We start from the raw sequence: 14,768 nt of genomic DNA, 5'->3' as shown, positions 1-14,768 counted from the left end.
TTTTTGCATCAATGAGCATCATATTTGCTACATGGAGTTGCTTGTTCAATATACTTAGTTTCTCAAAAATGTCTGTGAAATAACCATCTGTTGTTAGCAAGAGCGTCATTTCATGTTTGTCCTTCAAAAACTTGCTGAGAAGACCAAACAGTTCCATAAATCTTTTGAAGTAGTTTCCCTTTGACAATCACCTTACTTCAGTGTGAAGCAATAATCTCACGTGTTCTGCATTTTTATCGACACAAAACTGCTGCCTTAAACAGCCATTCACATTTGGCATTAGCTTTGTTGGCATTGATACACGATCACAGAATGCAGTATCTTGTGTAGAACAGGGGAAACTTTTCTGGCAACTAAGTTTTCTCTATGGATAACACAATGCACAACCAACATGTTTGGATTTTCATCCCTCATTAATTTTAAACATCCTGTATTTTTTCCCATCATAGCAGGTGCACCATCTGCAGGATGTTTCCTTTGGTATTTCATTTTCATCCCAAATATTTTTGAGCCTAGTGTCGATAATGGTGTTGTTTCTAAAGATTCACAAAACATCACTTCTTGAAACTCTTCCTGATCAATATATCTCATGCATGCCAATAACAGAGCCTCACTGTCCCATATGGTAAATTCATCCAGTTGTATTGAGAACGTTTGTGCTTTCAACTTCTCAATAAGCTGTTTTTCAACATCTTGGCCCAGGTCATCTATTCTGTTGCAGGCAGTACTATTACTCAATGGCATTGCTCGGACATCTTTGTCTTCATTTTGCAAAACTGTTTTGAGAAACAATGATATTGTGGGTTTAATCAGTTCCTCCCCAGTCTTTTGCTTCCCATGATTTGCTGTTAGCAGAGAAATTTCAATGCTAGCTTCAAGGGTACGATTCAGGGCTGTAGTTTGCACAGCAAATAATGAAGTGATTTTTGATCTATTTTCAAACTTTCCTTTCAGTGATTTAAAATATTACAATTTCAAATTGACATGGTTAGGATGTTTTACCCTCAAATGAGCTTCAATTGATTCATTTGTCAAAGTCTGTTGGCATAATTGGCAAAAAGGTGCACATTTATCGTGTACAGTAGGTAGAAACCCAAACTTCAAGAACTCCACTGAATATTGATGAACCTTTTGCTTGCTTGATATGCTCATTTTGAATATACAACAGCGCGAGCTCCCTGAAACAGATTTATACAACAGCGCAAGCTACCCAAAACAGATTAATCAATATTTTATTATGTTTTAGAATTGAAAAATGTAATAAAAGTAATGATTAAATCAAAGTACACTAAAAAAAACATGAAAAAAAAACTAGCATGATTTCTGACATTTTTTCCTTGCAGAGGTGCATTAAAACTGTGCTAGCCTCGTGCTTTACTTTCTGGGGGTCCCTTTTTTTCGATTTTTGCATCCCCCTTAGGCTGGTGTCCACCCATACCCCCCCAATAATATGCTAATGCACAAAGACACATACAGATACAGGTCACACTCACTACTAAACTAAAAAAGTAAAGGGGTATGTACGGAGACATGATTGTTGAAATAATTTGGAATTTTCGTCCCCAATGAGATAATTTGGTATGGATAATAATAAGACTAGTCAGAAAAAGTATAATTATAATGTTAACCATGGATAACAATAATTGAAATAAGAGAAACAGCGGAAAAACAAGAGAAACATCGGAAGAGCAAAACACATAATGAAAATAAAAAGAACAAAGTGATTTTACTTGGAAGTTACCACAATTGTGTTGTACCGACAGTGTTGCCAAGTTACATTTTTCACTCCAACATAACAAATTTATTTTTTCCAAACTTTTTAATTATTTCCCAAAATATTCCTATGTCCCACTGAAATATTCCAATGCCCCACCAGTGGGGCATATGCCCCATTTTGAGAATCTATGGGTTAACTGCATAAAGATGAAGATGGGGCTCCAATATCTTTTCCAGTCTTTGCAAATTCCATTGCCACAATCCTTTTATAAGGTGCTGAATTATTATCTGAAATGAGAAAATACCCAGAATAGCCTTTAAAAAACTTACATAGGACGGCATCTTGGTGGGGGGGGGTGTCGAAGGTTGCCTGATTTTAAGAAATATTATCTAGCAGCTTAGTCGAGGTTCCTCGCATCCTTCTTGAGGAGGAGGAACCACCCACTTGGGTGCAAATGGGATTATATGGAAAGGGGGAGAGGACTGTGAAGGATTTCATATTCAAATGGGATGCCAAATTAATAGCAAAAAAAAAGATAACCCCATACTGAAACATCTGATTAAAATCTGGCATGAGATCAATGAGTGTATTGGAGAGAAAGTGGAAATATCGCCAAAGGTACCACTAACTCATAATGAATTGATGCCCATGAACATGGGCAAAAAAATCCTGGAGATTTGGCATCGGCAGTGGATCTGATATATTGAGGACTGCTACAAGGGGAGACAGCTTATGTCCTTTGAGTAGCTAAAGGATAAAGATGATTTGTCTTATGGGACCTTTTATTGTTTCCTCCAATTAAGATAATTTCTAAGGGATAGGTGGGGCCCTACAATGACCCCGCCTACACCTAGTGAGGTTGAAGGGTTGCTTCAACTGGGAAACTCACCCAAACTTAGATCAAGAATGTACTCGGTACTCCAGGGTGAAAGCCCCAAGCAGGGACTACACAGATCAAGAGAACAATGTGAGTCAGACCTCGGCATTACAATTTACAAGAGATGTTGGTTGGATTGGTGTAAAGAGAGTGTGCCAACAGTTATTAATTCTAGATACAGACTGGTTCAATACAACTTTCTGCACCAGCTTTATCTCATACCACAAAAGATTCACAAGGCAAAACCAGAGGTGCCGGAGACATGCTTCAGGTGTGGAGTGGAGCAGGGAATATTCGTTCATGCAACATTGTCCCGCACAAAGGTGGCCCCATTCTGGCAGGATTTGGCCGACATACCAACTAGAATAACGAAGGTACACTTTCTGCCAGATCCAGCGTTGTATCTGCTGGGTAACCTAATGGACATAAGCTACAAATTAACCAAATTCAATTCACATTTATTTCTTTGTTCATAGCAAAAAAATGCATAGCAATGACCTGGAAGTCTGACTCCCCTCTTCTTATCAGTAAGTGGATTACCGAGATGCATAGCTGCATTCCCATGGAAAAAATTACGTATAATCTTAGAAATCGGCACAGCACCTTTGTTAAAATATGACAGCCATATCTGAAGTACATGGGAGCACTGCTGTAGCCACACCCCGATTTAAAAAAAACTTACAAAGATCTACCAATAGAATGGTTTAATGAAAGTAATTATATAAGAGGGTGGTTCCACAGTCTCTATGCACACTTACTGAAAGTGCCGACACCACATCCACCCTCTCATTTTTTCTCATTTTTTCTTTCTTTCCCTTGTTTTTTTGGGAGGGGGAGAAATACAGCATGTATGTAGGTAGCTGGAAGATACTGATATATTCTGTAACAGTCAGTGATGTTATTTCCTTGTTTATTGATGAAAAACAAAAAATAAAATATTTTTTAAAAAAAAGGCTAGCTAGCAGGCAAGACTTAATTTAAGCCATGACCAGCTCTCAAAGCTTCCTTCCTTTATTGTGGATGTCAAAGCCACTAGTCAGTGGATATTTAGGCTTTCCTTTGATACTAGTATGATAGTGGCCTTCTGGAAGCAAGTGGGGACTGTGGCATGTAGGAAGAAATTACACATTTCATTGAATACATTCATCAGTTGATCTGCACAAGATCTCATAACACATTCTGGGACTCCATCTGGGTCAGTCGCTTTCTACGGGTTTACCCACGGAAGGTCGGCCTGATTTCAGCTTGTGGTAATTGATATAGTTGTCACTTTCCAGCTGATTTGCTGTTCAAAGCTAGAGTAGAATTTGTTTAACTCACCAGGGATGTTTGTACTACTGAATAAGTGCTGTTAAAGTTTCCTTTGAACTCCATAATAGCATGCATACCCTGTCAAATGTTATCATTTGTCCATGATGTTCCTGGGATTTGAACTTGGTATGGCTTCATTGATAGCCTTGCAGAATTTGTACATGGATTTCTTAGGGAAAGCCAGGTTTCCTGACTTAAGTGCCATTAACCTGCCCTTCAACAGTGAGTCAACCTCCTGGTACATGCATAGTTTCCAATTGGAGAATACCTTTAGTGTCTTCTTGGTCATAGTCTTACTGGTCATAAGTCTGTATCTTACTGATACAGTAAGTACTTAAGATTTGACAGGGATATCAAATTTTCAGTCTTTATTCTATTACGAGCTCCCGTTTTAGTAAAATGGGATTATCATAGGGATAGTATAGACAGGAGGGACTGAATGGTCACAGTTAACACTTAACAAAAGCATAAGTCACAGCCCAGAAATAATTCAATACATTGAAAGAACTAAGGGAAGATTTGTCAGTCTGTTCCAGAATTCGATACATTTGCAAAGACATTGTGATTTTGCAAGGGAGAACCACTCTGACTGATGAAGAGAAAGCAGCTTTTTGAAGCAGCTCTTGTGGCCAGCCATTCTGTGCAATTCAGAGAAAGGATGCTCTGTGAATGATCGCACCTTTTCGGTGGATTGACCTGTGCCAGGAGGGTCTTTTTGCTTTATTTTGATTGTGTCTAACAGTGGAAGTCACTTGGAGAGAGTGCTTCATTTTAAGTGTGACTAGCAGTGAAGTTACTTGGAGAGACTGGTGCCAGGGTCTTGGAAGCTTCGTGGAGGCCATCCAGTTCGAGTCTTGCCTACAAAAGGACCAGGACTGTTATGACCACACCTAAATGGATGGATATTTCTTCAAAGGCAATGCAAGAAGAGTTCACGAGTCTGTAGCACCCACAACTCCAGTCTTCCTATCAGTTCAATGCTTCAACACTGAATTTAAAAGAAGCAACTTTCTAGATTTCAGCCTGGGTATATCTCACATCTCACACACACACACACACACACACACACACACACACACACACACTAGAAAACCTACTAGTTGAGGATAGATTTAATGCTAAGGATAGTTTAAAAGTTAAGACTATAATTTAAAAGTTAGAAATAAAATTAGTGTTTTAAAATTAAACACTATCTGTTTCATTGCCTATTGCTGTTCATTACACGCAGTTCATTCCAAAAGGTATAGAACTAATATGTTGATTAACATATAACAGGCAAAAAGAAAATGAAAATTAGGAGATACATACAAGCGCTGGAGAAACTCAGCAGGTCCCATAGTGTCCATATGAGGCAATGATATATAACCAACGTTTCACACCTGACCCGTTTGTCAAGATAATGTTGCTGATATATCCTTGCCTCCTACGGATACTGTGGGCCCTGCTGAGTTTCTCTAGTACATTTGTGTATTAACTACTATCACAGACTTGTTTCACGAAAATTAGGAAACTTTGTGTGAAAAGAGATGCTAGAGTATGGAATACACTAGAAACCATTCAAAGGGAAAAATCAAATGAACTTGAGCCAAAGACAAGCAAAACTGATTCATTGTATATGACTACCATAAAAGACAGGGTCAGATAGATTGGATTATAAAGCTTTCTTCTTTATTTTAATCTTCTCCAAGCTTGGTCACTGGAAGATATTAAGAGGGCAGAGGAAGAAATGCAAGGATGTGCTCAAAGAAATACAAAATTCCCATTGACTTCTGAGAATCTTTGTCCCATAAAAGTATGATGTAGAGAAGGAGCATTCTTATCAGAATTGAGAATCTCATGGTCAATCATTTGGATCAGAGACCCTACTTGAGAAGGAAACCACTTCATTAACTATCTACCTATTATGTCTGCCACCACCTGGCCCATCAATAGAACAGTTGCCTGTTCCTTCAGATCCCACAAAACTTGAGAAAAGTTAAGTCATCTTCAGTCCAAAGGATATCCAGGAAGACAAAATTTTGACAGTTCGATGGGCTTGCATAGCCAAAAAAAGGAAATAACAAATTGTGTAATTTGCCAATGTTAAACCAAAACTTTAGTATTATGCACAAGTCTATGATATTGCACAAAGAATTCGAACATTACAAAAAGAGATACACTAATCTGATACTTAATTCCCAAGAAAAAATTAAGTACTTTAAATTCATTATTGTACAGAGAAATCATAAATAACATTCAAGACTCTCAATAACATCTGTTGATTTAAATCCCACCAACAATTGCCACAACTCAAGCTGAAAGAATGATACAAACAACTTTTGCTGCAGTAACTTTATGCTGAGAATCATGAACAATTTGAATGACAATGATTAATAGTTGATAATTATTTCTGGTTGAAGCAGGGAGACCAGTTTAATAGAAGCAAGGACATTAAACTTCGAGAGACAACTGTAATTAGTAGCAACAAACAATCAGATGGAGGAATTCAGTGGGAAAAAATGGTGGAACAGTTCATCAAAAAGATTGACCAGCAAATTAATTGTTGCTTCAGATTCCTTGCATCTGTAGTATCCTGTGCCTCTAATTTACGGCTAGCTCACTATTTACTCTAACTTCAGGTTTTTGAGCAAGGATTGCATTAATAGGGCAAACAATTGTACTTGGGATATTGCTTTTGTAGTTTCACGACAGGAGATGCATTCTTAAAAAAATTGTACAGCTAGTATTGTGCAGTGTTTATAGCCATATAGCCGTTTACAGCGCGGAAACAGGCCATGTCGGCCCTTCAAGTCCGTCTATCTATATACTCTGTCACATTTTATCCTTGTCTATAGCTATGCTAAAGCTTAGGAAGTTGTGGTCTCTGTCACAAAAATACTCTCTCACTGAGAGGTCTGTCACCTGATGTTGGATATTCTACATTATAACAAGAGTGCTGATTATCTTACCGTTACTCGTCTTCAAAACTCAAGGCCATCATCTTTATTTGACCGTTAGCTTTGATTTTGCTTGTCCCAACTTGCTGTCATTACCACTAAATTCTCCACAGCTCAATCCAAAGTACTTAAAGATTTACTATAGTAGCTGGTGGTCATCCATTCTGATGACATGTCTCTAATTTACAACACACCAATACACAAAATCTTGAAAATTTATATAATTATATCATCTTTGGTTACAGTTTAGTACAGACCACAAAATCCAAAAGTATCATGTTTGCTTTTGCTATGATTGAAACTAAGTTCTTTAGCAAGTTTTATTTTAAGTAAATATTTATAGTGCTGCATCACCAAACCACACTAAAAAAAAGAGAAAAGGACAGTATTTGACATATCCAACAGGAAGAACACAGTGATTAAGATTCCTTAAGTTCACTCTTTAGCCCTCAAGTCTTGTTAGAGTTACCTCAGATTACTGCACATTCTGGTTTATAGCGCTAAAGAGCAAACCAGTGACAACAAACTCAAGGTACTAACTAGCATAAAAATCATAAATTGTAAAGAGTTCTTTAGTTTATAGTGTGAATTGTATGTAATGTATCTTTCTGAGCACTGTACTTTCTGTGCTCTTAAGTTAAAGAAAATGATTAGAAACTAGTTAGAGATGAATAAAAAAATAAAGAAATTACATCTTAAAAGAAAATAGACTAGAATTTACTTTACCTTTCTTGTTTAGTGGGCGTTTCCGTACACAAACACAAATTCTTTGCTCATCAATCTAAAAGAATAATTAAGTTTTCATTATAGTTTAATAAAGAATATTGAACAATACAGGTTGTATTAGGCATGCTTTTAGGCTATGAAATCAAACTTGTGGACTTCCTCAATGCGGTTAATTAAAATCACTTCAATATAAATATTATACTGCTAATTGAAAGACAATCATAGTCATATTCCCTAACATTGGAGGTGACTGTGCTGGCCACTTTCAGTAGAATTGTTTGGAATTCAATGGCATTTAACCACTGAAATACAAATCCAGGTTTCAACAAATCTGCTATCAAATGTGAACATTCAAGGTTTACCAAAAGATTTGAAAGGCCTAATAAATTAAACTCCTACATCACTGTTTGCTGGGAATGCTGGAAAGACAGCTTCACAGATCTTGAGGCATGACCCAAGATCCTACTAATTTCAAAGGGGCTTGCAGGGCAAAAGGCAAGTAACAGACTAATTTTAAAAATGGTTTCATGTTTTAACTTCGTGTTTTTATGGTTTTTTTTTCCTTTCTTAAAAAGTAATGATAAACTTTTAAAATTATTAGTATTTGAATAGTATGTAAATATCTCTGAACATCACAGAAAAACATTATTATTTAAGATTAACTGCAGCTTTGACAGCCAAAGCCACTAGTTTTCTTCACCGTAAATGGTGTTCAGGGCCATTCTAAGAGCATGACTTCAACAAATCATGTGAGGCCATGCTGTTGGATCCAGATAAGATTGTCTATGCCTGGACAAGGCAAGTGGCGATGGTGCGGTGGAGCATTTCACATTAATTTCAGACTTTAGGTCTACAGATCTGGAAATTGTGAAGTTACACAGAATGAATGCAAAGTTTCAATACTGCTAAAATCAAGCAGGCTGCATTTTAAGACTATATATGTATGGCTTTTTATATCCTCATACAAGTTTATATTAAAGTAGAAACTGAAACATATGCTTGACATTTCAAATATCCTTTTTTGCAATTCAAACAGGTTAATTCTTTTCCAAATATAGATCTTTGATGAGATGACACCTGCATTATGAGAAGATTTTTTATATTGATCCCAGGAACAAAAGGGATCTTTTATGAACAAACACTTAGCAGATTGGTGCTGAACTCTACTTAGTTTAAAAGAAGGCTAGATGAGGAAATTTGCTGTGGAGAAGCAGTAGGTAGGAAGCAGCAGGAGGTCTCAGGATAAAGTGTCAGCAAAAAAAAATCACATATAATAGACAATAGGAGCTGGAGTAGGCCCTTCGGCCCGTCGAGCCAGCACCGCCATTTTACAGATCATGGCTGATCACTTTTGCCCACTAGAGTCTTATCTAACTCTCTTTTGAACATAATCAGCGAATCTGCCTCTACCACCCTCTGTGGCAGAGCATTCCACAGATTCACACTTCTCTGGGTAAAAAAATGTTTTCTCATCTCCGTCCTAAAGGGCCTACCCTGTATTCTTAAATTATGCCCTCTAGTCCTCGTCTCCCCCATCATTGGGAACAAGTAATCCGACTTCACCCTGTCTATCCCCCTGATAATTTTAAAAGACAAAGTTATAATGATTGGGGAAACCTGGGAACCATATATGGAACATGGCAGAAAGAGCAGGCCTAGGACCACCACCACCTAAAATGATAAGATAAACACGATCAGATTTAAATTGAATAAGTAGATGATATGTTGTTTTTGTTTGTATTCCTTTTGTATAAAGATATTGTTTTATTGTATTTTATATGTCCAATATTTACTGTTTTTGGAGGCAGGTGGGAAGGGGGAAGGACGGGATGGGGGAAGGACGGGATGGGGGGGAAAGAAGAAAAAATGTCACTGTGAATATTTAAAGAGATACATCTGTCAATATATTGGTTGATATGGTTCATAGTGCGATAAATAAAGAATTACAAAAAAAAAGGATAAAGTGTCAGCCACTTAAATTGAGATAATGAGGAATTCCATCCCAACCCTACCCAGTGACTTAAAATCTTTGGCATCCTCTAATGCAGCTGGCCTTGGATGCTAGTTTAGAGGGAATTAAAGGTTATGGGGATCAAACTGGAGAGCATGGTTTTAACCACAGTTCACAAGTCATTATTTTATTGAGTAACAGATCCATAAACTGCCATAGCCTCCTTTTTTTTAATCTTAATTTTTTCAAGTTTAAAGGTACCAAACAATATGTTGAAAATAACAAAGTGTAAAATTAATTTGATAATAAATACAAGTTGCTTCTAGAACATCTTTCAACTATAAAATGTACAATTTAAAATGTAGTCTGAATAACTCTAAACACAAAATATACATAAAAGAAAACTCAAAGCAAGATTCTCAGTTTGAGTCATTTTAATAAAACATTCAAAGAGCACTTGCTTAAACTTGTAACTTACTGGATCAGCAGCTGTAAGTGGTCGGTAGTCAAGACTGGATCTAAATTCTCTGATCATGCACATAATTTCCCAGTTTGGATTTGTAGAATCAACGTCCTGTTAAACACACAATTTACCAAAGTGAAACTACAATATCCAGATTTTGACTGCACTGGAGCATTTAATGGTTGGGTTACAAACTTTCTAAACTTTCTACCATTCAGATGGTAATTTGCAAAATTAAAAGCATTGAGAAACCCTTAAGTAAAATATTTGAAAAGGGAAAATGGAATATAGTTATACAAATCACAAGTTTGTGTGTTGTGCTAACCAGGTTTGATCCCTACAATTGGACAACTGAGGTAAAGTTAATAAGAAGCAGAAGAGATTTAAGAATATGTTGCAAGACTGCAGAATTATTCTTAAGAAAACAAACTGAGATTGATTCCTTTTGAAGAAACAAGGCAAGAGTTATTTCAAATACACAGAATTTTGAGAACCCAGGACAGGGTGAACAGGAAGGACCATTTTCCCTGGCAAGAAGGTGGAAGCGCCCTTGGAAAGCTATAATTAACAAGTCTATTGACCCAACATAAACTAATCGAACTAACCCAATAACCGGGTCAAACGACATCCATTAACTCAATATTTTGAAGAATTTTATAACTGGTGTATAGGTTCACCTGCACACACAAAGGTTACTGAACAAAAATGAAGCTGAGCAAAGAAAGAAAGGCAAACCAAGACTTGATCACTGCAAGGATCTGAATTCTACAGCAATTCTGAGGAGCTAAGTTCATAATTGTAATGTTTGTATAAATTGTTATAGGCCAAGCACTATAAAACTTCTTGTTTCATGTGGTTTTTATTTGATTCAATAAAGATCACTATCAACCAAATTTTCAGTAGAAAATTGACCACATGCAATATCTTTTTTTTTGAAAATTTTATCTTTTAATTTGCATCAAGAACAAATGCAGTGCTTATCCGTAATCATACAGAATAATTAAAAACAATGTAAAAGAATACATAATTTTATATTTTCTTCCCCCACCTCCTCAAAAAAGTAAGAAAAAAAGAAAATGCCTCCCTGAATTAATCACACATCCTTCATGATTAATTACATTTCAAATTTACAAATATAATCTTAAACATTAATTAACTAGGGTGAGCTGGAGCAGGAATAGTGGATGCTGTAGATGAACTCTTACCAATAAAATCCATACAAGGTTTCCAAATCCTATAAATTTTTTCTGATTGATTCTGCAAATTATACATTATTTTCTCTAATGGTATATAATTTTGTAATTCCATTTCCCATCTATTCAACCCCACATTATTATCTAATTTCTACATTACCACTATACATTTCTTTGCTATTGCTACACTTAAAAACTTTCTCTGATAAATATTTACTTCAAATCATGAATATCCCCTAACAAAAATATTTTTGGGTCTTTTAAAACTTGCATCTTCATAACTTGTCCCAATAAAATACTTTAATCTTCCCAAAATTTTTCTACTTTTTCACACTGCCAAACTGTATGTAAAAAGGTTCTACCTCTTTATTACATCTAAAACATTGTTCAGAGCAATTACAATTTCCATGTAATTTATGTGGAATATAATATAATTGATGTAAAAAAATGAATTGTACCATTTGATATCTAACAGTAATTGTGTTGGTTACACTTTCATAACATAATTTTGACCATACTTCTTCTTGAATTTGTATATTTAAATCTTTCTCATCTCAATTCAGATTTAAATAGATATTTTTCTGCATAGTCTCTTGCAATTTTATATACATATTAGTAATAAATCTTTTGATAAATGTATCAGTTATTAAATATTCAAATTGACTATGTTCATGTAATCTAAAATTTAGTCCTAACTTTCTTTTTGAATATGATTTAAGTCGATAATAAGTATAATATACCAAATAATACTATTTTTTCTTATCTTTCAATTGGTCAAAAGTAAAAAAAAGAACCCAAAAATCAATCCTTTATTCTATTTATTCCACAGTTATACGAAATTATCAAATAATTGTAAAGGGAATTAAAGGATTTTGCTTTAATAACATTCTAGCTAATTGATAATTCTTCATTCCTGTTTCTACATTGATTCCATTCCATACTTTTAAATATATATTTCAAAATTGATGTATCTATTTTTCCTTTCAACAATTCTTCGTGACGGGGCATGCCACGTGATGACGTGGGGTTCTCTCCAAAAAAGTTTCAAAAAAAGTCCAAAAAGCTGAAGTGATTTAAAAAAACAGAAAGAAAAACTGTCGGAAGGCCTACAGAAAAACACAGAATGCCACCAAAGAAAGTTAAAACAACTACTACTTTTCAAGAAATCGAGCAAAAGGAAACTGATAAAGAAGAGAGGCCTATCTTGAAGAAGGATCCTGGAGCTGTCCAGAAGGTAGGAGCCAAGCCTGGAGCTAGGGAGACCTTGGACATTGCTGTACAAGGTCCCCATGACAATGGCTGCCTGCCACGGGAGAAGGTGACTCTGCGCATGGCCGAGGAGTCACCCATGCACAGAGCACAGAAAAAACTGGAGGCAATTTTTAAAAAAGATCAAGAAGCCTCCAGCTCCAGTGATCAGGAAGAAGAACAGGAAGAACAAGAAATGTACATGGAACAGAGAGTTTTGACTAAAAAAAACAGGAGAAAATGAAAGAGACATATATCTACAACAGAAATGAAGAAACATATGGATACGTTTCAGCAATCTTTAGTGCAATTGACAATGGAAGTGAAAAAGTGTAATGGGAGTATAGTTGAGAATAAGAGCTTTACAAAAAAGGTGGAAAGAATGATGCCACAAATGAAAAATTTGAAGTGGTGGAAAAAATTCAAAATGTTAAAGAACAAATGAAAAAAATTCAAGTAGAAGCGGCAGCAACAAAAGATCAATTAACTAAAAAAAATTTCAGTAGAAGAATTAATATAAAAATTGTTGGACTTAAAGAAGGTAATAAAGGACAAGACATGAAGAGGTTTTTGCAATATTGGATTCTGCAATCTTTGAGGATAACTAAATTTCAAGGAGACATTGAGATTGAAAGATCCCATAGAGCATTACAACCAACAACGCAGCCAGATCAAAAGCCGTGTTTGATACTGCTCAAGTTACTTCGCAACGATGTGAGGGAAAAATCTTGGAACTGGTGGCGAAGCAAGCATAAGAAAGGCAATCACCATCAATTTATAATGGAAATAAGATCTTCTTTTACCCTGACTTAAGTTTTGATTTGTTGAAAAAAAAATAAAGAATTCAATGCTGTTAAAAAGGTGTCAAGGAAAAAAGGTTATGCTTTTGTTTTAAGGTACCTATAAGTATTGAATGTTTTTGTTCCAGAAGGAAAATAGTTATATTATGGTAAATTGTCAGATATGCTCTGAACAATGGGACCTTAATGAATGTGTATGCACCAAATGTAGATGATGATAAATCTATACAAGATGTTTTAATGCAATTATCAAATGCCAAGGGAAAAGTTATATTAGGGGGAGATTTTAATTTTGCTTTAGATCCTATAGTGGATAGAACAGGAGATAAAATGACAAAAAATAAAGTAGCAAAAATAGTAGATTTAATGAAAGATTTAGATCTAGTGGATATTTGGAGAAGAACTCATCCAAATGAAAAGGATTATTCCTTTTATTCATTTCGATACAAAACATTCACGAATAGATAAGTTTCTAACTTCTGCATAATTTCAACATAGTGCAAAGGGTGGAATATCAAGCACGAATTTTAGCCGATCATTCACCTTTATTTTTGTCAATTTTATTGGGAGAAGAGCAAAAGATAGGCTACAGATGGAGATTAAATACAACTTTATTGAAGAAAAACGAATTTTGTGATTTTATGAGACAGGAGATAAAAAAATTTCTTGAAGCCAATAAAGACTAAGTAACAAGTTTACAATATGGGACTCTATGAAGGCATATTTAAGAGGTCAAATAATAAGTAAAGAAAAGTAAAGAAAGAATATATGAAAGAAGTAGACCAGTTAGATAAAGAAATAATGAAATTGGAGAAGGAAATACAAGTACAAAAAGATTAAAGTTCAGGATTTGTAAGATATATTACATCATCTGCAAAAAGACAAATTTTATGTTCTTTATCATTTATCTTAAAGCCCTTAATCTCATTACCTCTACTCATTACCTCAGCTATAGCCAATGCAAATAAAAACGGTAATAATGGACACCTTTTTCTAGAAGATCTTTCCAATAAAAAAGGCTTTGATATTTGTCTATTTGTAATGACTTTAGCCTTTGGGTAATTAGACAATGCCCTAATCCAATTTATAGGAATTCCAAAAACATTCAATACTTTAAATAAATACAAATGCTTTTTCTGCATCTAAAGCCAAAGCAACTGATGGTATTTTCCTTTTCTGAGCCACATTTAACAACGTTAAAAACTTAATATTATCAGCAGATCTACTATTCTTGATAAAACCTGTTTGGTCCATATTAATCAATTTAAGTAAACATTTAGTTATTAATTTAGTCAAAATTTTAACATCTGTATTCAATAATGATATTGGTCTATGTGAAGATGGGAGCAAACGATCCTTTCCTTTTTTGGAATAACTGTTATTAAAGCTATTTTAAACAACTCTGGTAAATCACAGAGATCATTCATTTCATCTAACAATCCCATAAATATATGAATCAATAACTCTTTAAATTCTTTGTAAAACTCCAGAGAGAAACCATCTTCCCCTGGAGCCTTATTATTTGGTAAAGACATCAATATGTCAT

At 35.1% G+C, this 14,768-nt stretch overlaps 1 protein-coding gene across 5 annotated transcripts in view; it reads right to left on the bottom strand.

Moving 5' to 3' along the window:
- The window catches only part of kif2a (kinesin family member 2a), a 142,560-nt gene that overhangs the window by 92,681 nt on the left and 35,111 nt on the right, over positions 1 to 14,768 (bottom strand). For all 5 annotated transcript variants that reach the window (XM_069924484.1, XM_069924479.1, XM_069924482.1 and 2 more), the window contains exons 6-7: positions 9,997 to 10,092; positions 7,568 to 7,622 (exon numbers count right to left, since the gene is read on the bottom strand). In XM_069924484.1, the coding sequence (XP_069780585.1) occupies positions 7,568 to 7,622; positions 9,997 to 10,092 (151 nt within the window). The remainder of the gene's footprint in view (positions 1 to 7,567; positions 7,623 to 9,996; positions 10,093 to 14,768) is intronic.

Source organism: Narcine bancroftii, chromosome 3 (genome assembly GCF_036971445.1).
Source record: "Narcine bancroftii isolate sNarBan1 chromosome 3, sNarBan1.hap1, whole genome shotgun sequence".
NCBI classification, from domain to species: domain Eukaryota; kingdom Metazoa; phylum Chordata; class Chondrichthyes; order Torpediniformes; family Narcinidae; genus Narcine; species Narcine bancroftii.
The sequence above is the reverse complement of the archived record's forward strand: the minus strand, read 5'-3'. Positions and strand labels throughout refer to the sequence as shown.